General features: G+C 38.4%; 1 protein-coding gene across 1 annotated transcript; it reads left to right on the top strand.

Annotated features, from left to right (window-relative positions):
- The first annotated feature begins 1,167 nt into the window (after nt 1-1,167).
- wdr1 (WD repeat domain 1) lies at nt 1,168-22,798 on the top strand. Its single transcript, XM_057846028.1, has 15 exons — nt 1,168-1,333; nt 8,028-8,149; nt 9,872-9,962; nt 10,082-10,229; nt 11,368-11,548; nt 12,089-12,166; nt 12,295-12,375; nt 15,823-16,056; nt 16,289-16,378; nt 16,685-16,839; nt 18,756-18,840; nt 18,952-19,062; nt 21,472-21,645; nt 21,731-21,875; nt 22,035-22,798. The coding sequence occupies exons 1-15, from the start codon at nt 1,318-1,320 to the stop codon at nt 22,139-22,141; spliced, it is 1,818 nt and encodes a 605-aa protein (XP_057702011.1). The 5' UTR covers nt 1,168-1,317; the 3' UTR covers nt 22,142-22,798.
- The last annotated feature ends 418 nt before the right edge of the window (nt 22,799-23,216 follow it).

Genomic DNA, 23,216 nt, shown 5'->3' with positions numbered 1-23,216 from the left:
CTATCGTCTTGAGTGCTCCTAGGTTCCCTTATAGAAGTCGCTGCCTTACATGTTGTAAGACCCCAAGATTCAATTGTTCAAGCTTCCAAACACTGTTGACTTTACCTGATTAGGCCTAACAAACAAGGGAGTAGATTTACATGTTTTAAATATCAAGACTTTAGGTCAAAAGTAAATATATATGGCAGAAAACACACACAAAGCTGAAAAAGCAGTTTCTGCTCTTGCACCCCTCTTTAAAATAAACTGCTGTATTTTAAGCCAAAAGAACTGTTGTGTTTGATAGAACAATATGTCTATATACTGCCATAGCAGTTTTATGGCGCATTATGCCCCCAGGCTATTTTTTAATTTTTCCGTTTAACCCTGGAGACCGCTGTTTCCAGACAAACTTTTGTTTCAACCCAGCCATAAAAAGAAGGTAAGTAATTAAATTTATTAATCAAAATGTCTATCGTTTTTGGCTTAGAATCATTCATTGATGTCTGATACGTAGTTAAAAAAAAAAAAAAAAAACTGTAAAAAATTATTCACTCGCATATTTTAAGCTTTTAAACAAATTACATCACAATGAAAAAAATAATGTCAATAAATAGGTCAGGGATATCTACCTCATAACTATCGCTTAATTGTATTTCTGTTGTTACTGTCACATTTTCCCTGATATTTTAGATGATAATCGATCCAAACAAAGAAAAATTGAAAAAAAAAAAAAGTTTAAAAAGATAAACACTATGAATGATTGAAATTGGCAGCTGTATTAAATGATAGTTTTGGAATGTCCTTGATGAGTTGTCTGCATTGTCTAAGACCATTCTTTTTAGCATTAGACTGCAATCCAATCTTAACTGTTGTTTTTGTCTGTAATCAGGATCTGAGTGACCCAGATAGCTTGTTGGAGGTATGCAAATATGCTTCAAATTGGCCCATATATGTTACTAAACTATTTTCAATGTAGGCAAGATTTGGATATCTAGGCTAATTGAAAACCTAGTGCTTTTGAACTGATATAAAAACGTGGCACACAACCTCAGACGGCGAGGCACAGTAATTGGTGATTGTATTTTATATGCCACTATTATGGGTTGGAAGGGTAATTTCAGGACCAAATGATACCACATTGCATGGTGTCTGTTCACTGGATGACAGTGGTAGCGTGGTATGGGAGTTTACCATATATGGACAAAGCCAAGCGACATGAGGGCGCTACCTGCTTCCGGGTTTGCGTGACCAGGGAGCGCTCAACCCGGGACTTCGCTGTCTCCACCAATTAATTGATTTAAAAGTACAACGTAAAACAAGTGACCAAAAGGAACGATGTCGTACGAACTGAGTGAGTATATTTATTTAGCAGTCTGGCAAAAAATGGTATGAAAGTCTCCCTTTGTGTATTTTTCTGTCAGCTGGTTAGCACAAAGCTGGCTAGCTAGCCTCGCCCACAGCCGCATAGATAATTTTGACACATCTTCATCGCGCCTCGTAATTCAGACACCGTATGAACCTCTTGTGTGGATTGTTATATTACTGCTCAGATGATCATGTAAGAAACAATTCGCGTAGTTCCGTCGCCTAACTTGGTGTTTTGTAAGCTAGAATGTGTTAATGTTCTGGCGCATTGTTATGACATGCCTAGACAGGCTTGAGCTTCCCTCTTCCTTAAGGAAGTCCAGGAAACTCAAACCATGATGTGTTTACCGCAACGCCTTCTCAACTAATCTCGTTTACATCAAGGAAGAAACAAAACTAAATAAAATGGTAAAATAAAAGCCCTTGTGTAAACTCCCTTGCCGATTGACACGCATTATTTGCGCCTACCTTTTAAATGTTGTCAATCGTTAGGCCCTAAAATGATTATCTTGCCTCACATTACTCATAAAATTACTTTGTGTGTAATCTGGTAATATTTAATTTGTTAATTTAGGGCTTCTCAAAGATTTTCCAATCCCCCCCCCCCCCCCCCCCCCCCAGCCCCCAACCCAATATACTGTATTATATATGTATATATATATATATATATATATATTATACCTAACTAGCATTGAGGGATTTTTTTTTTTTTTTAAATCGGTCACTATGCCCATCACCTCTAGAACAAGTTACCTGAAGGTCTGGACTGTGCTCAAACCTCTAGCTCAGTACTTCTCAAATAGTGGGGCGCGCCCCCCCTGGGGGGCACAGAGCGATGCCAGGGGTGGCGCATGTAACCTTGGGGAACATGTTCTTTTTTTTTTTTGCCGTACTAGAATAAAGTGTACTTGCACATCCACTCAGTGGGTGGCAGTGGCGCTCTCATTTTCAAAGTGCGAGCAGTATTTTTGAAGTAAGCAAGAGCACACAGAAGAGAGATATGAAGAGCTGTGCGCCGCTTTCGAAAGCCGTTTTCCGGCCGGACTCACGCAGCGACCCACTGTCTTCTCCGGTTCTCACGTGTCCGCCCGAGAAGTGCCATTTTTGGCTTGGGATCGTCACGGCGCCCGCCCTCACCTACGGTTCTCCCTCGGCCACTGAGAATTCGCTTTTTTCGGGCCGTTTGACTTTTGGCTTTGACATTTAATACAGTGGTAGATGAGAAAAGACCACTGTTTACTGTGTCTAAAAATGATTATAGCGGACAGCCAGAAGCAAAATCAATTAAGACGCCACTTAAAGAGATTAGACCCAATCTCATTGATAGCTGCTTGGTTGTTTTTCAGCGAAAACGTGCTGAATATTGCCAACAATCGTCCCGCTTTGTCAGTGTTATATCTGTAAACCAGTGAGCACTGTTAGCATGCTCAGTGCAAAATAACCCCACACCATTGCAAACTGGAGGTGATATTGTGAGCAGCGAAAATAAAAACGGTCCTTCTGTCCAAAGACCCTTTTTTAAAATTTTTTCTTCTATTCAGTTTTGTTTTTTCGGTCAAATTTTTTGGCATATTGTCCTCATGAATTAATGTTTCTAATCAGTTTGAAAATGTTATTATTTACTGATTTTATTTTTCAGAATCAAATGGTCAAAAATGTACCTTGAGTGTATTTTTACAGTTTGGATGTGACTTTTTTAAATTCAGGCAAATTGATGCGCGTTAAGTCTTTTCTGTTACAAACAAAACAATGTTAATAAAGTTATACTTTATAAGTTAAACTCCATTATTTTCTCTAACAGAAAAAAAAGACACAATGCGAGGCAGAGGTGTACTTATAATAGTAATATTATAGACAAATGATACTATTTACAGTGGCAGCAGAGTTTGGGGGCGCGCGAAACATTTACGTCTTCCTTGGGGGGGGGGCGTAACAGAAAATAATTGAGAAGCACTGCTTTAGCTCATTAAATCAGGGGTAAACGCTATTGTTTACCAAAGCGTATTCATAACTGCCCATATTGTTCAAATTTCGAGTTATGACTTGATTTTCATTTATTTTTGGGTTTTGTTTCAATTTCCTGTTTCTATTGTTTTTGCTTTTAACTGTCTTGGTAATTTAATGTGACTTTTATGTTCCATTTTATTTGTGTTTTTGGATTTCATGTGATGTAAAACACATTGAATCACATTGTGTTAAATTTTAATATAGAAAGTTTGCCTAAATAATTTTGTAATTTAATTTACTTGGAGACCTCTCATCTCCAATGGCACACTAAAGTGCCAGTCGGAATAATTTTCTTGAATGGTTTAGAAGATGAATTACAATCGACCGGACTGCAATTGGAATGTAGAAATTAGGGCTGTCAAAAGTATTGAAGTATTGATACTAGGGCTGCAGCTATCGAATATTTTAGTAATCGAGTAATCAACTGAAAATTGTATCAATTAATCGGATAAAACATTTTTTTAGGTAAAGAGAAAATATAAATATACATGAGGGAAAAAAAGACATTTAATCCAATATTGAACCATTTTCAGTCAATCAATGTCTCTATTTTCGATGTACATTGTTGAAAACAGCCAACAACTGCATCTCAGATGTGACTAGAAAAAAAATTCACTGCTTTCACTCAAAAAAAACTTCTTAAACAAAAGATCTTATTAAAAAAAACAAACAAACAAACATATTTCTTACCTAAAAATGTAATTACGCTTGATAACACACATCACTTGAAAGCTACAGTGCCCTCCATAATTATTGGCACCCCTGGTTAAGATGTGTTTTTTAGCTTCTAATAATTTTTTAAAATTCAAATAATATGGGACCTTAATGGAAAAAAAAAAAAATCCAACCTTCAATACAAGTGCATTTATTCAGTGGGGGAAAAATCCCACATAAAGAAATAACTATTTGATATCAAATAATGTGTGTCACAATTATTAGCACCCCTGGTGTTAATACTTTGTACAACCCCCTTTTGCCAACAAAACACGGTCTGGGGACTGAAATGGCCATGGGAGGAGCTTGATTTTGTGTCTGGTGAACCATTTCTTTGTAGATTTGGCCATATGTCATTGTCTTGCTGAAAGACCCAGTGACGACCCATCTTCAGCTTTCGGGCAGAGGGCAACAGATTTTGATTTAAAATGTCCTGGTATTTCACACCATTCATGATGCTATGCACCCTAACAAGGTTCCCAGGGCCTTTGGAAGCGAAACAGCCCCACAGCATCACTGACCCACCCCCATACTTCACAGTGGGTATGAGGTGCTGTCTACACGCCAACAAGCTGTTTTGGGAGGCATTCACGGAGAAAACCTTTCCTCACTCACAATCATAAACGCAAACGTCTGGAGTTCGCCAAGCGGTATTGGGGCTTCAACTGGGACCGTGTGCTTTGGTCAGATGAGACTAAGATTGAGCTTTTTGGCAACAAACACTCTAAGTGGGTCTGGTGAGCCACGAAAGATGTGCATGCTGAAAAGCACCTCAACTCGAGTTTAGAGCTGAAACGAATACTCGAGCAACTCGAGTTTAACTCTAAGCATCACGTTTTGCCCGGACTACTTTTAATGCGGGACAACGCGCTGATGTCACGTGCGTAGAGGAAGAAGCAATAAAAAAAAGACAAAAAAACCTTACTGCAGCCGACAGCCGCTACAAACCACGCCGACGTTGCTAAAAACTACGCCCGCAAGATGCTAGTGTGGTCGCATGTAGTGTCCGATGCGTCTAATAGATATCGCATGGATTTAGAACTAGATGCAAAATGACTGACTCGGCCGCGTCTTGGCAGCGTTAGTAAACAGCCGCCATCTTTAAGCAGTAGACTTCTCAGCGCTAATATAACGTTACTGTCACTCGTACACGTAATGTTAGCCCTTCGGAGGGCTAGGTTTCTATTGATTATGACCACTGTCGATGCGTGGCTAACGTGTCTTACATACAGGCTTTATTTAATCTGTAAAAACATAGCGCTGGAGAGTGATGAGGGTGTAAAATTAAAACATAATAAAGCTAACTGTCAGTATTAGCTCAGTAGTCATTGCTGAATAAAACACCAAGTAGCACTGGTCCCTAATGTGCTCCAATACAGCAGGTATCATACATTTATTTTGAACACTGCAAAAACTCAAAATCCTATCAGTACTTACAGTTTAGACTAACTTTAACTTTAGCTATTTTTAACTAGAACTTAAAAATAGCTTGACACAAATGGAAATTCAATTGAAACACGTAGCTTTCAAGTGATGTGTGTTATCAAGCGTAATTACATTTTTAGATACATGGTAAATGGTGTTATACTTGTATAGCGCTTTTCCACCTTTCAAGGAGCTCAAAGCGCTTTACACTACATCGCGATCTACCTACTGGTGACGCAGAAGAAATGTTTTTTTTTTTTTTTTATATATATAAGATCTAGAAGTTTTTTGAGTGAAAGCAGAGACATTTTTTCTAGTCACATCTGAGATGCACTTGTCGGCTCAACAATGTACATCGAAAATAAAGACATTGACTGAAAATGGTTCAATATTGGATTAAATGTCTTATTTTCTCATGTATATTTATAATTGCTCTTTACCTAAAAAAAAAAAAAAATGTTTTATCCGATTAATCGATAGAATTTTCAGTCGATTACTAAAATATTCGATAGCTGCAGCCCTACTCGAGTTACTCGAGTATTCGTTTCAGCTCTAATCAATACTGAATTATGTCCAGATACAATATTTGAGTGAAAAAGTATTAATAATTAGAGGTGTGCTAAATTTCCGATTCTTAGATCATTCGTGATTTGGCTTTGGAAGATTCGAGAACGATTCACAAACATCCAAATTCTGATTATTGAAATATGTCAAGTAAAGCGGAACTCAAACACAGTCAGTGTGGTCTTTGGGACGCAATGAGGAACGGACCGCATTGCGTTCCGAGAGTAGACATCATGCTTGTCTTTACCCGGGTAATGACAATGCTCAACTCACGGCTGTGACTTAACTCATGCCACTAGATTAAAAAAAACAATAATACCTGACTGCTGCCGACAGCCGCTACAAACTACTTCCACATAATGCTATGGTAGATAATAGATATCATATGTATATAGAACTAGAAGGGAAATGACACTTGACTGCGTTAGCAGCACATGCATAGAAACTAGATGCGAAATGATAGACTTGCCGGCGTTAGTAAACAGCCACTATCTTAAAGCAGGGGACTTCCCTAGAAGGCTGTTGTAGCGAACCTTCTGAGCGAACCTAATTAACTTTTTATATAAAATACTCCTAAATCTGAAAAATCTTGACTTGAATCTATATTTAAAACAGTTTTAAAACTTTCACATGTCGAAAGTACACAGAAGGGAAATAAATTATGGATAACGGGAGAAATTTTAACAACTTTGACAGTTGATTCACAACATTAAATTTATTGAATGTAGTTTAAAGCTGCTGATACAGAATGGGGACTTGAGTATTTTATTTACTGTTTTGAACCGTTAACTTGATATTGAAATAGTCATTTATTTAAGCCTGAGTGGACTTTTGTACAATTTTTGTAACAAATGTACGAAACATTAAAAGCAGCTAATAGCTTGGGGGGGGGGGGGGGGTTGCTTGGTGTCATAAATAATCGATTTATAATGAAATCCTAGCCTCTGAATCGTAATCAAAATTGAATCGTTTGGTGCCCAAAGATTCCCACCTCTATTAATAATCATTCTAAAGGAAATGTTTGTGAATGAAATATCTGTTGTTGTTGTTTTAATATTCAGCTAACATTTGAGTGTGTTGCGCAATATTTCTGCCTAAATATTGTACATTGTATATTCCAATCGGTGACATTTATTTTATTTTTCACAGTATGTTTTTGGGTATTTATATAGAGTTGAAAATGTTAGTGTCGTATCTGTGCTAATAGCAGTAGACTTATTGCGATGACTAATTCACATCATTGCAGGCACAGTTCAGATAACAGTAGAATGCAATTTAATGTATTGTATTTCTTTCAATTGGGTAGCTTTCTGACCAAATTTACTTTGCAGTTATGCACTTGTTCAGTCATTCTCAAACTGTTTTACACTGCTTATGCAGTTAGTTTTATTTATGTATTCAACTTGCGTAGCTTCCCTCCAAGTGTTACTGTTATGCACTAGTTTAGTTTAAAAAAAAAAAAAAAATCATTTGCTTTCCAAGTGCTACCATAATATTAAAATATACTAGTGGAGTAGGCCCATGTCTTAATCGAAACGAGGCAAAGATTGTAACTCGCAGAAATACATTTAACGATTGTGACAATATGGACGGTTTGAACATTAGACTGTGCCAAGACGATATTCAAGACGATAAAAACAAAAAAACAACTCTTTGACTACTGATTTAGGATAAATGTATTGATCCCAAGAATTGAATTTAAAAATTAAAAAAAAAAAAAATTCTCAATGGTGATTTATAATTAGAGCTGTACTGTACAAATACACTGTTCTGGATTTAAGTAGGGTAAACAAATAAAAAATGTTGAAGCTGTTGTATTCTGCTGCATTTAAACATCTAATTCAGTGAATAGTGAGTCATGTACCACTAGAGGGAGACCGCATACGACTGTGGTTATTGTAACTCACTGAAAGAATTACAGCTATACACAGTAATATGACATGTCTCTCCTTTATCATATCTGCTTTCAGGACACGTTTTTGCCAGTCTCCCACAGATGGAAAGGGGAGTTACCAAAGTAATTAGTGGTGATCCCAAAGGCAACAACTTCCTCTATACCAACGGGAAATGTGTCATCATCCGGAACATTCATGTAAATATTTAAAAACAATTATAAACTAAACTAACAATAAGAGATGTTACAAAAACAACCTTGTTTTTATAAACCTTATTTTATCACAAATGTAGTGAAAATGTGGTGGACAGATGCTTTGCATGAACACCTGTTGAGTCCTGCTTGTGTCATGTCAGCAAATTTAGAAGCTCTGTATGGATTAATTTGTAAACAGTTTAATCATGAAAACAAGCACTGGTGTGCTGCCACAGACTGAAAACTGTGATTAAGAGCGCACATGCCCTCCACTGGCTAACTTCTATCCCTCAGAGAACATCGAATCTGCAATTACCAGCCCTTGAACAAAACAAAAACTCTGGGCGCCGAGCATCGATGCGTATACATCCGTACATTTTACCTACCAAATTTCGTTGTGATCCATGTATGAATAATGCAGGAATAGATCTTTAAAAAATGATAGCATACACACCCCCAACAACAACATAAGCGATTACTTGACAGGCCTTGTGCCTGTAATAAAAATACACTTTTATGTTAGCAGTCAGCTGTAAATTAATACACTGTAGCCTTTAAGGCAGTGTTTACAACCGGTGTCTGAGAGATCGTCAGGTGTGCCGCGAGAAATTATCCAGTGTCTTTTTTTTTTTTTTTTTTTACGTCGTCTGGTGGAGTTGCAGGAGGAAGCAAGGAGTAGGTAGAAAGTTCTCGGCCCTGTGCTGATGAGTGAGGTATTTCTCATGTCGCGTTCAAGAACTGCTCTGATTTCTAGCCATCAGCGACCTTTCGGTCCCTGACAATGTGAACCCCAGCACGTCTACTGCACATCATTTGGTTAGCCACGTCATGTGTCGTTATACTCAAAAGTGTCCTTCGTATTTTATCCGTATTTGACGACTGTCAATCCTCCCCGTGTTTTATTCCAACACATTGTTGAGGACGGCCAGGTGGCTAATGGCAAGAAATCCGAGCAGTTCTTGAACGCGACACGAGCAGCCGTCCAATAGCGCCATGCAGGCCTCTGGCGCCATGGTGCCAAGCAAGCTTAAACGTCATTTTCAAACGAAACAACCGTCTCTTCAAAACAAGTCGATGGACTGTTTTGTTCGCCTTTGTGAAAACACAGAGAAACAGGCAACTTTTTTGAGAATAACTACAAAGGTAAATGAGAAAGCCCTCAAAGCCAGTTACCTTGATGCTAAATCCAAAAAGTCCCACACTGTGACAGAGACATTAATACTACCTGCCTGCAAAGCCATTGTCTGCGAGATGCATGGCCCTGATGCGGTTAAAGACATTGCGCAAGTCCCCGTGTCTGATAATTCTGAGCTTGTTCATGCCTAACTGCTATAAAAAAAAAAAATAAATAAAAAAAAAAACAAAGACTGATAGCTGTTGAAGAATAAGGATATTAACTTTTTGTTCATCTAAACAGTTTCACGCTGATTAAGTATACATACTGAGAAATTATTCTATAATTAAATATACTGTACAGAAAATAATTTTGGAACATTTTTGGTTTATGGTGTGCCGCGAGATTTTTTTCCAATCTAAAAATGTGCCGTGACTCAAAAAAGGCTGAGAAACACTGCTTTAAGGTGCAATGGTACATATTTTGTCAGAGGGTAGGCGCAATAGCAAGGATTGAATTGGATTTTGGAAAGCAAAAGTGAGGTACCATCTTATTTCAGTTACTCAGATGCAGATCTTTTGATATCATGTTTATTTGTTTTTCTTTTGAAGAACCCATCCATAGCAGACATATACACCGAACATACCCACACAGTTACGGTTGCTAAGTACGCACCCAGTGGATTCTACATCGCTTCTGGAGGTAACGGTCCAAAAATGAAAACTTAACGTAATGTAGTCTGCCAAGATTGTAATGTCTTCACTACAATAAAAATAACTTTAAATACTATTTATTTTTATTTTTAAAATTTAAAAAAAAAGATGCATCAGGAAAGCTCCGTATCTGGGACACTACGCAGAAGGAGCATCTACTCAAGTATGAGTATACCCCAATATCTGGCAAGGTCAAGGACATCGCATGGACAGAGGACAGCAAAAGAATTGCTGTTGTTGGGGACGGACGAGAGAAGTAAGCTCTTGGGTTTTCCTATGAATGTCGAAATTAGTCTTGAAGCTACATTCCTAATTTTTATTTTTGACTATTTGACATTTTCAGTATTTTATATTTAAGGCATTGATTCTTTTGTGTCCTACTAGGGGTACATAATAATTAGGGCTGTCAAACGATTAAAATTTTTAATCGAGTTAATTACAGCTTAAAAATTAATTAATCGTAATTAATCGCAATTCAAACCATCTATAAAATATGCCATATTTTTCTGTAAATTATTGTTGGAATGGAAAGATAACGCACAAGATGAATATATATACTGTACATTCAACATACGGTACATAAGTACTGTATTTGTTTATTAGAACAATAAATCAGCAAGATGGCATTAACATTATTAACATTCTGTTAAAGCGATCCATGGATAGAAAGACTTGTAGTTCTTAAAACATAAATGTTAGTAAAAGTTATAGAAATTTTATATTAAAACCCCTCTTAATGTTTTCGTTTTAATAAAATTTGTAACATTTTCAATCAAAAAATAAACTAGTATCCCGCCATTGTTGATGTCAATAATTACACAATGCTCATGGGTGCTGACGCCCATAAAATCAGTCGCACCCAAGCGCCAGCAGAGGGCGACAAAACTCCAAAAAACACAAGTAACAAGTGGACATTGCACTGTGCTATCATTTTAATCTGTTTGAGCGGGGCACGTGCGTTAATTGCGTCAAATATTTTAACGTGATTAATTTAAAAAACTAATTGCCGCCCGTTAATGCGATAATTTTGACAGCCCTAATAATAATACATTTTATTTATAGAGCGCTTTTACCGATGCTCAAAGATGCTTTACAGTTGAAACAAAGAAAAGGCTCACAGTATGTGAGCAGTATAAAACAATAGAAAAAAAGAGTTCTAAATTAAAAGCAAGTTTAAAAAGGTGAATTTTTAACAATTTTTTGAATGTAGGAAGATCAAAGCAGGTGCGGATGGGTTTAGGGAGTGAGTTCCAAAGGGAAGGGGCAGCAATGGAGAAGGCTCTGTCCCGCAAGTACAGTGTGTTATTTATGGGGGCAGTACGAGAATGTTGCAAATTTTGAAGATTTCATCTTAACACAACACAAATCAAACTCACCTTCATTTCTTTCTGTAGGTTTGGGTCTGTGTTCCTGTGGGACACTGGTTCTTCAGTAGGAAGTGTTTCTGGCCACTCCAAATTAATTAACAGCGTAGACATTCGCCATAAACGTCCATACCGAATGGTCACTGGTGGTGATGACTGCACTGGTTGTTTCTCTGAAGGGCCTCCCTTTAAGTTCAAGTTCACGATTCGTGTGAGTAAAGATCTTTTAGTTTGTATAAGGACATTTCATGTTTTTAGCATTTGTTTGGCCATTTTATTGGATGTTTAGTAATATTTTTGTCTTTATTTGGTTATGGGAAAACCCCAAGCACATACTAAAAAATGTTATATTTACTCAGTCTCATTTAATATGGATGTCTGACCACACCACAATCACAATGAAATAGTGGTACTATTATAATCAAATGACTTACTTGAGAATGTTAGTTCATTTTATATTGCATAACCATTGCCAGTTGGATATTGATTTACATCCTAATATCTGGCTGGCGTTTCTCCAGGCAATTTTAGATCACCTTTTAATCTTATACTATGAGAGTGCTGTATTATTAGCGCATGAGCAATATGCATGAGCTGTTATTTGTGTTGCGGTCATTGATAATTTGGGGATAAACTGCAACGAATTAGTTATTTCAAGCACTTCGCCAAAATAAGGTACCTGAAATATTGAAAAACATGTCACATTATAAAAAAAAAAAAAAAATTATTTTACCTTGTGTCCTGCTAACAGAATCACAACCGGTTTGTCAACTATGTTCGTTTCTCTCCTGATGGAAGTCATTTTGCCACAGCTGGTGCTGATGGCAAGGTAAGCTTTGATGTGATTAGATGAGTCTTATTACTTGATGAAAATGATAAAAGATTTTTTTTTTTACCTCAAAGTAATTATTAGAAAAGGTGTATAATTAGTTTAATGACACAATTACTTTTTCTCAGATTTTTATCTATGAGGGAGTTAATGGTGATCTTGTCAGCTGCCTGGGAGGAGAAGTTGCTCACAAAGGAGGAATATATGCTGTAAGTCTGATCAATTTTCACTTTTAGAATCATGTTTTCTTTTTTGTCAACCAGGGCAGCCACAAATTAGATTACTTTCCGGACTATTGAGCACCCCTGATTACAAGCCTCACCCAGTACATTTTTAAAGGAAAAACCCTTTTGCACATACATAAGCCTCTCCTGTGTATAAGCTGCGTGTGCCCACATAGTAACATGAGATATTTATGAAGAAAAACACAGAGATTTCTGAGTTTTAATAACATACTTTAACGAATCGGGTTATAAATATAGAGCGTGACTTACGGGAGTAAGGGAGGTGCGGAAGAGCGAGAGACGTGCCTTCCTGTTGTTGCGGGGGTGTGTGAGTGTCGGCTGCTGCAGACAGCAGTCGTGTGTTGTTCCACAAGTTTCCAAAATAAAGAATTGTAACTAAGCGGGTGACTCTTTGTCAACGTTACAATACCTTTTCTTTCCAAAGAGCGCCAGCAAAACGGCACTTAGCTGACTCCTCAAGCTCACTCCTGACCGTGTGTTGTCCTCTTTGTCACGCAGCAGACTGGCTTTTTGAAACCCGTTGGTGATGGAGGATTTTTTTTATACTGCTTCACGCTGTCAGACTTGTGCAAAAGTTGCTCTTCGTGTACGGCCAGTTTTGGTAAACGAGCTCTCATCCAAGCCTTCAATTCAACTCGGCACGTCATATCCATTTCTTCTTAGCATTTTCCATGACGTGGGTCTAATTTTACTAATGCACAAAGATGAGGGTCTGCTACTTTTATTCGTGCACAAAGTTAAAATACGGGTAAGAATGCAAACTAGTCTTCCTCGACACATATATTCCAGGTGTTTTATGCTTACATTTTATGCTCGAGCGCTCCTGGCGGTCGTTAGAAAAATTGATAAGTTGGCCGCATCATTGGATACGCCGCAGGATTCAAAATGAGGGGAAAAAAGTAGCGGCTTGTAGTCCGGAAATTACGGTACTCTGATCGTCTGCAAATCTCCTATTATTTTTCTGATGAGATGACATATTAAGGTTGCATCTCATCACTCCAGCAAGTGATGCAGATTCTGTATCGGTCCGTCGTGGTAAGGAAGAAACAATTTCTCTGTTGATCTTACATTCCTAGCCCAGATGCAAGCGGTCAAAATGAATTTCTTCCATGGTAGGGTTGTCAAAAGTATCGAATAAATCTATGGAAAAATATTAAAGTATCGATACTGAAATGTTGTATCCCTATACAATACATATTCTATATTTTGCACATTTTTTATGGTAATGGAGTATGATTTAGCTTTTTCCTTGCTAACAAATTGGCCACCAATGATGGCACTTGACGTCGAAAACCATTTGAAGTGGGACGGATGGCCACCCCTCCCACTTCAAACGGTTTTCGACGACTGCTAGTGGGAAACTTATTTGAAGATTTTTAATTTAGTTTGTAAGAGCCACATCATTGGATGTATATCTCCGCCAATGGGAATGAAAGAGTTCATTAAAAAAAAAATAATAATAATAATTTTGGGCTTTTTATTTATGTAGTACCGAAAATGGTATTGAGTAATTTAGTAACGTGACAACAGTACTCCGTGAATTGTTTGGGCACTTCCAAGCTCGGTCATCCTGGAGGGGCTTAGAGTAGATCTGCTGCTGCTCTGCATTGAGAAGAGCCAGATCAGGTGGCTTGGACATTCTATTGGATACCTTCCTTCCCTGGTGAGATATTCAGGGCAAGTCCCTTTGGAAGGAAGCCCTATGGTCGACCCAGGACACATTTGGCAGGCTATATTTCCCAGCTGGCTTGGGAATGACTCTGGATCCCCTTGGAGGAGCTAGTTGAAGTTTCTGAGGAGAGCAACGTCTGGTTTTCCCAATTTGAGCTGCTGCCCTTGTGACCCTTAGATAAAGCAAAGGAAGATGGATGCTTGGATGGCATCCCAGCAAGTTATTTTTGTAACGCAGTTTAACATACTGTATAGCGCAAAGGTTCTGTTTGTATATCTACTACTGCACATGTGCTGCACTGCAAATTTTGTGGCACACTACTTCTGAGTATTTTTAGTTAAGACACGCCATTTCAGCCAGCCAGCAGATGTAGAGGCAATTTGGAGAGAAAAATGAAGCCTAAAGCGAATGGCCCATCAACTTTTTTCATAGTCGATGTCATTGTGACTTGTCGGCTAATGTTTGCAGCCGTATTGGTAACTCAATATTTTTGGCACCATATGTTCTTTAAACCTTGTCGCAATTGGTAGGAGCAGTGAGAAAAAAGGGGCATGGAGTAGGCTCGGGTGACCCAGATGCAAAATGTGGAGGAAAGTAAAATAAATAAATAAATAAAATAGATTGGTGGCGATTAAAAAAATGAATTGTTTCTTTCTCCTGTATTTGTTATTTTTCTGTCATTCTACCCTTTTAAGGGTCCATGTCACAACCAGCTATGATGTTTTTAGATGTGTTGCTGCTTGCACAGACTTTTGTATTATAATTTATGGAAGTTAATACACACAATTGTGAGAGGTGGCCATAAATTTATTGCAGTTTTACTTATTTGAAGTCCTAGCAACCTACAGTGTGTGACCCCTGCGGGTGGTTGATTTATGTATTGAAAAATACTACCCTCACTAGGAGTGGGAACCTCTTGGTACCTCACGATACGATACGATTTGCGATACAAAGCTCACGATAACGATGGTCTGACGATATGGCGATACAACGATTATCGATACATTGGTCAGGAGATCATTCTAGGATATTCAACAAACAGCTAAGAAACAGAAAAACAGGCTTCGGCTGTGTATTGGAATGAGTTTGTCACTTGTAGACGTCCAATCCATTTGAACTGGGAGGGTGGCAGCAAATGAACATCGCTGCCGTCCCGCCCACTTCAAACGACTTGAACGTCTATGGCCGGTAGTGGCAGCCAATGCCAGGCAATGATGTCATTTTGGGTCATTTAAGGTCGGTTTCCTGTTGATTTTCAGTTACTTCCTGTTGATTTTGGGGTATTTTATGGGTCCGTTCCTGTTTATTTTGAGTTACAGAACAGGAAGTGACCTGGAAACCACCCAAATGAATAGGCAGTGACTCAAACTCAACAGAAAATGCCCTCTATATGCCCTAAAATAAACACCAAGTGACCTGTAAATGCCCTGAAAATCGGACAGAACGACTGTGAATGCTTTGGTTTCGAATGAACGAACGTTCCCAGTATAAATGGATTGGGCGTCGAGCACCGTCAATGCAGCCTTAGAGTTAACTGAGACACTATTATGATGGAAGATTTTGGTAGCAACTTGTTCGTTCATTTTTATTTTTATTTTAGACATTGACACCTTTTTAAAACGATATCTCGATTCTTGGCAGGAGCATATCGATAACCTTTTGGGATACAACGTATCACGATATATCACCATTTCGATATTTTGTCACACCCCTAACCCTCACTTTGCTTTGTTCCCTAGATAAGTTGGAGCCCAGACAGCTCCCAGTTAATTTCTGCCTCAGGGGACAAGACCGTCAAGCTCTGGGATGTTGGTGTCGGTACTGCAGTCACTACTTTCCCCATGGGCACTGAAGTAGCGGATCAGCAGCTGGGCTGTCTGTGGCAGAACAATCACCTTCTCAGCATCTCCCTGTCAGGCTACATTAACTACTTGGACAAGAACAATCCTGACCGGCCCATACGCACCATCAAGGTCAGGCCATCAGAATTTTTTAACTCTTGTGTACGGAAGAGGGCCACTGAAGAAAGAAAGAAAAAAAAAACATTGTCAAAATTCTGAGAACAGATTTCAGAAATTCAGAATTCTGACTTTCTTCCAGTCAGAATGAGAATTGTTAGAATGCTCACTTTTTGTTGCAGAATTCTCACTTTAGTCGGAGTTTTAGCTGATGTTGGATTAAAACATGCAGTTGCTCTTACTACAGGGCCACAGCAAATCCATCCAGTGTGTGACAGTTCACAGAAGTGATGGGCGACCATACATCTACACGGCAAGTCATGATGGACATATTAATATCCTTCTCAAGAAATTGCTAATTTGAACTGAATTTGATCGCGGTATAAGCATTCCCATTTACTTTAAACCCAGTTTATCAGTCGACAAATGTCAGAACTCGCATTAAATGTGATGAGGCAGCACTAGTGGTTTTCCCAAACGTACTGGATGTTAAATAGAGAGTACAATGTGAGGGCTAAATGTTCTTATTATTGCAACTATCTATGGCAAAAGGTCTTAAGTGTCCATATAGTTTTTGTTTTGCTCCCCCAAGCAACGTCACATTTTTGTCAATCATCGGTTTGACTTAACATGAGTCTCACATTACTGGGATGCAGAAACTGGGGAGAATGATTGTTTCTCAGGTAAGGGCCACAGCAACCAGGTGAGCAAAATGGTGGTCAACGACGCCAATGAGGTGGTGACGTGCAGCATGGATGACACGGCGCGCTACACCAACATCAAGAAGCATGAATACAGGTAAAAACCATAACAAGTTTTAGCATATACAGTGGGGAGAACAAGTATTTGATACACTGCCGATTTTGCTAGTTTTCCCACTTGCAAGACATGTAGAGGTCTGTAATTTGTATCATAAGTTCTCTTCAACTGTGAGGAACGGAATCTAATACAAAAATCCAGAAAATCACATTGTATAATTTTTAAATAATTGTATTTAACTGCATGAAATAAGTATTTGATACATTACCAACTAGTAAATATTTCGGCTCTTAGTTCTTTTTTAAGAACCCCTCCTGTTCTCCACTCATTACCGGAAGTAACTGCACCTGTTTGAACTTGTTACCTGTATAAAAGACACCTGTTCACATGCTCAAACAAACAAACTCCAACCTCTCCACAATGGCCAATACCAAAGAGCTGTGTAAGGACATCAGGGATAAAATAATAGACCTGCACAAGGCTGGGATGGGCTACAGGAAAATAAGCAAGCAGCTTGGTGAGAAGGTAACAACTGTTGGAGCGTTTATTAGAAAATGGAAGAAGTTCAAGTTGACGGTCAATCTGCCTCGTTCTGGGGCTCCATGCAAGATCTCACCTCGTGGGGCATCACTGATCATGAGGAAGGTGAGGGATCAGCCCAGAACTACACGGCAGGACCTGGTCAATGACCTGAAGAGAGCTGGAACCACAGTCTCAATGAAAACCACCGGAAACACACTACGCCGTCATGGATTAAAATCCTACAGCACACGCAAAGTCCCGCTGCTGAAGCCAGTGCATGTCCAGACACGTCTGAAGTTTGCCACTGACCATCTGGATGATCCAGAGGAGCAATGGGAGAAGGTCATGTGGTCGGATGAGACCAAAATGGAACTTTTTGGTCTAAACTCGGCTCTTCGTGTTTGGAGGAAAAAGAAGGATGAGTACAACCCCAAGAACACCATCCCAACCATGAAATATGGAGGAGGAAACATCATTTTTTGGGGCTGCTTCCATGCCAAGGGTACAGGACGACTGCACCATATTGAGGGGAGGATAGATGGGGCTATGTATCGCCAGATCTTGGCTGACAACCTCCTTCCTTCAGTGAGAGCCCTGAGATGAGGCCATCTATTTCCGTATTAAAATGCAGATTTATGGCACATTGTCATCCTATTAAATATGACATGTACTACTTACAATAATAATCATCTGTTATTTAAAAAGATACAATGACAATACTGTAAATGTATGTATTTTAATACAGGAAAGGTGGCGCCAGACATCATATGAAGTTTATTCAATATTGTGTATAATAGTGTATGTTGTGGTAAGTCTTATAAAGTGCTTTGAGCGGCATTTAATGTGTGGGAAAGCACTATATACTCGGATGCTAATCTTGACAGAACACAGGGTTTAATCTGCTGATTACCTGCAGTTATTTGTTTGTGGTCCCTTTTGGTGGGAATTTGAAAACTTTTTATCTTGCCCCCAACAGCATTCGACCACCATGAGTGAACATCGCTAAATCCCCTCCAAACTTGCATAACAATTAAAGTAGATGTACTTGTGAAACAATTGAAGTTGATGTGAAATTGGTTGGTTCTTGCCACACGCATGATGCAAAGCGAGAAATGTAAACAGTGATGTCAAGAAAAGATTCTCCTAGACTAACTTAAGGCATGCTACTGTTAAAGAATTAGCATTTGTTAATTTCATCAGGTTTGGAAGACAATTTGCATTGAAAATAGACAATGTCATTTTTTAAGCTATTTTGGTGCACATTTTTAACACAAATTGTCTTCCAAACCTGATAAAATGACAGCAAAGGTTAGAAATGATAATGTATAATAAAACGTAATGGAAGATCACTTGTAAGCTAATTTTGAGGAGTCGATACAAAATCTGCCTTTATTTGTTTAATAATACAAATAATCAGAGGTCTTAATTTTCAGCGCCACTGATGTGGTAAAAATGGATTTCCAGCCAAAAAGCATCTCGACTGCAGAGGGACTGACACTGGTTATTTGCATTGGGCAGGTAATCTCTTTTCTAATCTATTATTGAGCCAAGTTCCGATTTTTGATTTTAAAATATTTTTAAAAAATATCTCTTGCTCATCTCGTTGTTATATTTTCTTGCTCTTCCAAGGTTGTGTTACTAAAGGACAAAAGAAAAGTATTCGCACTGGAAAACCTTGGCTATGAACCTGAAGTTGGAGTTCTCAACCCTACAGGGGACACTGCTGCCGTTGGGGGAACAGTAAGTGCGCATCTAGTAGTAGAAACATGATCACCAATCCGTCCATGGGAAGAAAAAATGGGACATAAAACATCTACACGGACATAAAATCTATAAGGCAAAAATATTTACATACTGTATTTTTCGGACTATAAGTCGCAGGGTTTTTCATAGTTTGGCTGTGGGTGCGACTTATACTCAGGGGCGACTTATGTGTGAAATTGTTAACACATTATGATATCATTTTCCATATTATTTTGGTGTTTTGGAGTGACACTGATGGTTTGGTAAACTTGGTAGCGTGTTCTTTATGCTATAGTTATCTGAATAACTCTTAATAGCTATGGCCACGTTCGCGTTCTGCCTTTGGCAATGTGTGTTCAATTATATTATTGACTCTTTTATACTGAAATGCATGCTTTTAGTTTGTGGCGCTTTCACGCCCAAGTGGGGGCGCATTCGCACTTGTTTACGCGAAGAAGAGCGCTCACACGCCAAAAGAAGACGGACAGCTACGCAGCGTCTGAGAGAGAGAGAGAGAGAGAGAGAGAGAGACTGCTGCGAACTTACGTTCATTATTTATGCTTGTAAAATATCTCTACAGAGGCAACACCTGTGTGTATCATCTTTTCTGTTGTTGTTGTTGATCGGACGCTTAGAGGCAGTTGTGTGGTTGTTTGAACGATGTGTTAATGCTAGAAAACGCATGCTAACCGTTTGTGTCATTGCTGTAATAGCAGCTGATTATCATTAATTTAGGTTGTTGCGAACCTGTTTGGTATCAAGGACGAAATTGATTAGTATTATTTCTATTTTTAGTTTCACTCTTCAAATGATGGTGTCATAACGACGACCAAAATAAAGTCAGCAAATTATACAGACCCCAAGCAACGTCACTTGGGAATTTAGCTCGCTGTATAGCCAGGACCGAGCCGTAGCGTCCTGGTGAGGATAGTATACTCGCATTCCGTTGTTCATGCATCTTGTAACATTATCATACTGTACACTTATTCAGCATGTTGTTCTCTATTTTATGTTTATATTAAATTGCCTTTCAAGATGACATATCTGTTCTATGTGTTGGATTTTATCAAGTACATTTCCCCCAAAAATGCGACTTATACTCCGGTGCGACTTATATATGATTTTTTCCTCTTTTTTTGGGCATTTTATGGCTGGTGCGACTTATACTCAGGTGCGACTTGTAGTCCAAAAAATAGGGTAATAGGTTTAGCTTAAAATGGCAAGTTAAACCAAACACCCACAGGTCTTTAAAAAGTCTTAAAATGTTTTAAATTTAAAATCTGGATAGTCACTTGGGGTGTGCCATCTTGGGCACCCCACGATTCGATTCGATTACGATTCAGGGTGCTTAGATTCATTTCTTGAATGATGATCACGGTATTGACGATGATCACGGTTATCACGATTATCGATGCATCGTCCATTACTAATTAATAAAGTAGCCAAACAAATTTTTGTCTATTATTTATTTAAAATATTCTAATGAGTCAACAGGAATGATGGGAACATGCCCCATACAACAAAAAGCTGACCTTAAATTGCCTTTTTTTTTTTTTTTTTTTTTTAAAACAAGAAAGTGTGATTAACCATTTTCAAAGACAGTACTTATTTCTCTCAATGATACGATAAAATTTACACAGGTGGAATGAATTCCACATTTTCCGGAAACGAAGTGTCTTTAGAAATGACTTCTTTTAACCAATATACTTTGTTTTCACAGATTTCTGTACTATTTCACATGTTTGTAGTGTTACCGCTGTACTTAATCGTGGTTTTACACGTTCTCCATATGAAATACACGTTAGCGAATTAGCTTAGCGCTCGGCGCTAACTGCTAACATATGTAAAATAACCCAATAAAGGCTAAACAGTATAAGAGGGTTCGTGTACTCACCTCGCAGAGTTGCCATGTAAACTGCCCCATAGTCTTACAAAGACTTTTCGTTTGGGACAAAGTCATTGAGTGGCACATGAGAGAAAAACACCGGGGGTTTATTGGGTCTGTTTACAGTGAAGTAAACATGTGTTCTTTATCAGAAATTATTGCAACATTTTGTTGGTCTGTCTTAAAAGGCATTAAATTTGACTTTTAAAATGGTGCGAGATCCTTGAACGGAAGTGTCAGGCACAATGAGGTAACGCACGAGAGCTGTATTGGCTGTATACTTCAGCCTTAAGTGACCTTATGACAATTGATGATATGATAGTTTAGATAATGCTTGGTCCTAAAATAACCCATATGAGTTGCCTGGTTTCACCGCTGGACTTTGATATACATGTGCAGGTAGTGAAAGTTATCAACGTGAACCACTTGTCAATGTAAAAACAAATTCCCTCCAGCACACACAGCAGAAATGAGGACTCTTACCCCTCACCATTTGTCTCTTCTCTTTTTTTCCCCCCCAGGATGGAACAATTCGTCTGTATTCGGTCCAAGGCAATACTCTGAAAGATGAGGGAAAAGCCATACAGGTTAAAGGGGCGATCACAGACATGGCTTATTCTAATGATGGCGCATATTTGGCTGTCATAGATGACAAGAAAGTGGCCACAGTCTTTAGTGTGGCAGATGGCTACTCGGTAAAGATCTGTTTTTGTTAAATGTTCATCCACAACTTTCAAAGTTTAAGGAAGTTTATTTTCCCCCTCTATCCTTTTGTCCTAGCTCAAAAATGAATACTATGGACACCATGCAAAACCGGTTACCTTAGCCTGGTCACCTGATAATGAGCACTTTGCAACTGGTGGAATGGATATGATGGTTTATATCTGGACCGTTTGCGATCCAGATAAAAGGATTAAGTTGCCAGGTAAACCAAACAGCCTTGTATAGATGAACTCATTTCCCATGTTCATGTACCTGGCACAACTCTACACCCAAGGAGGAATGAACGACTCATACATAAGATTTGTTGTCTCAGAAAGGAGGCTAAAATTACATTAATACCCTTGTTTTATATTTTCCACAGATTGCCACAAGTTGCACCATGTTAGCGGCCTGTCCTGGATTGATGCAAATAATCTTGTCACCACTTCCCATGATGCTAGCATCAAGCAGTGGACAATTGCATACTGAGACATGCTGATAAATAAAATCCACGTCCCCAGGGAAAAGGACTACTGTAGAATTCAACCCCCCGCCCCTCACTCCATGCAATCTCAATGGTGTATTTTGCTGTCTTGAATTAATGATTAATAATGATAAAAAGAAAACAAAATTCCAAATTAAAATGATCAAAATATTTCTCTTTGTGCAAATAAGTGCAACATTCAGAGTGTACTTGATCTCATTACATGTATTGGCACTGCTCAACATTCCATTAATAATTGCACTTGTCTGTGGTTGGGCTCAGTGCATCCTTACTTGGTGGATAAACCAAAAGTTGTTTAACACTTAAGTGTTCATAAGACATTTGAATCTTTTGGTTACATTCCTAAACTGAAAATGCTTCATTGCGGTTATGTTTCACATTTTGTTCTTGGAAAGGATGGGAGGACAGTAGGCGGGTGCAGCATTTTTCTTTCTAGCATCACTTTTCGCTATTCATAGCACTTCGTTGACTTGGGAGCAATTAAAGCAACAGAAAAGAAATGTACAATCAGAATTTAGTCCCTTCATTCAAGGAAATTTCAAAGCAATTTTTTGGGGTTCCGCAATTCTTTTCTCACTATTTTCATGTCGTGTCTATGCATTTGTTAATAATATTGCTGAAAATAAAAGTTTTGCATTTTCTTCCTGATTCCATGTCATATAACCTTATCTTTAAAACGGCGTACTGCTTATTTGTGCTTTCACAGATGTGAAGGGCAACCGAGGATAAGGCTAAAGTCGACCTAGTAAGTATTCCTTTAACATTTGTCAGGTTAATGTCTTCTACCTTGATTAACTCTTGGACCTTGTGACATGTTTTTCATTACACTGAAGATGCATGGACACAAAAGAGTAATCAGATAAGGTGACATCGCTCATTTGTAAGCAAAACAGCATAAAAATGCAAAATGCTAATTTAGATGAATTTGAAACCTTGAAAGGGCACGTTGATCATCTTTGATCTTGATGGAAGAAAATTATTTGGTCAAATTACATTTATTCCAAGGCTGGACAATGTAAAGTTTGCAAAGAAATCACAGATCCACTTGGAAGTGAGCAC

Source organism: Corythoichthys intestinalis, chromosome 9, assembly GCF_030265065.1.
Source record: "Corythoichthys intestinalis isolate RoL2023-P3 chromosome 9, ASM3026506v1, whole genome shotgun sequence".
Lineage (NCBI taxonomy): Eukaryota > Metazoa > Chordata > Actinopteri > Syngnathiformes > Syngnathidae > Corythoichthys > Corythoichthys intestinalis.
The sequence above is the reverse complement of the archived record's forward strand: the minus strand, read 5'-3'. Positions and strand labels throughout refer to the sequence as shown.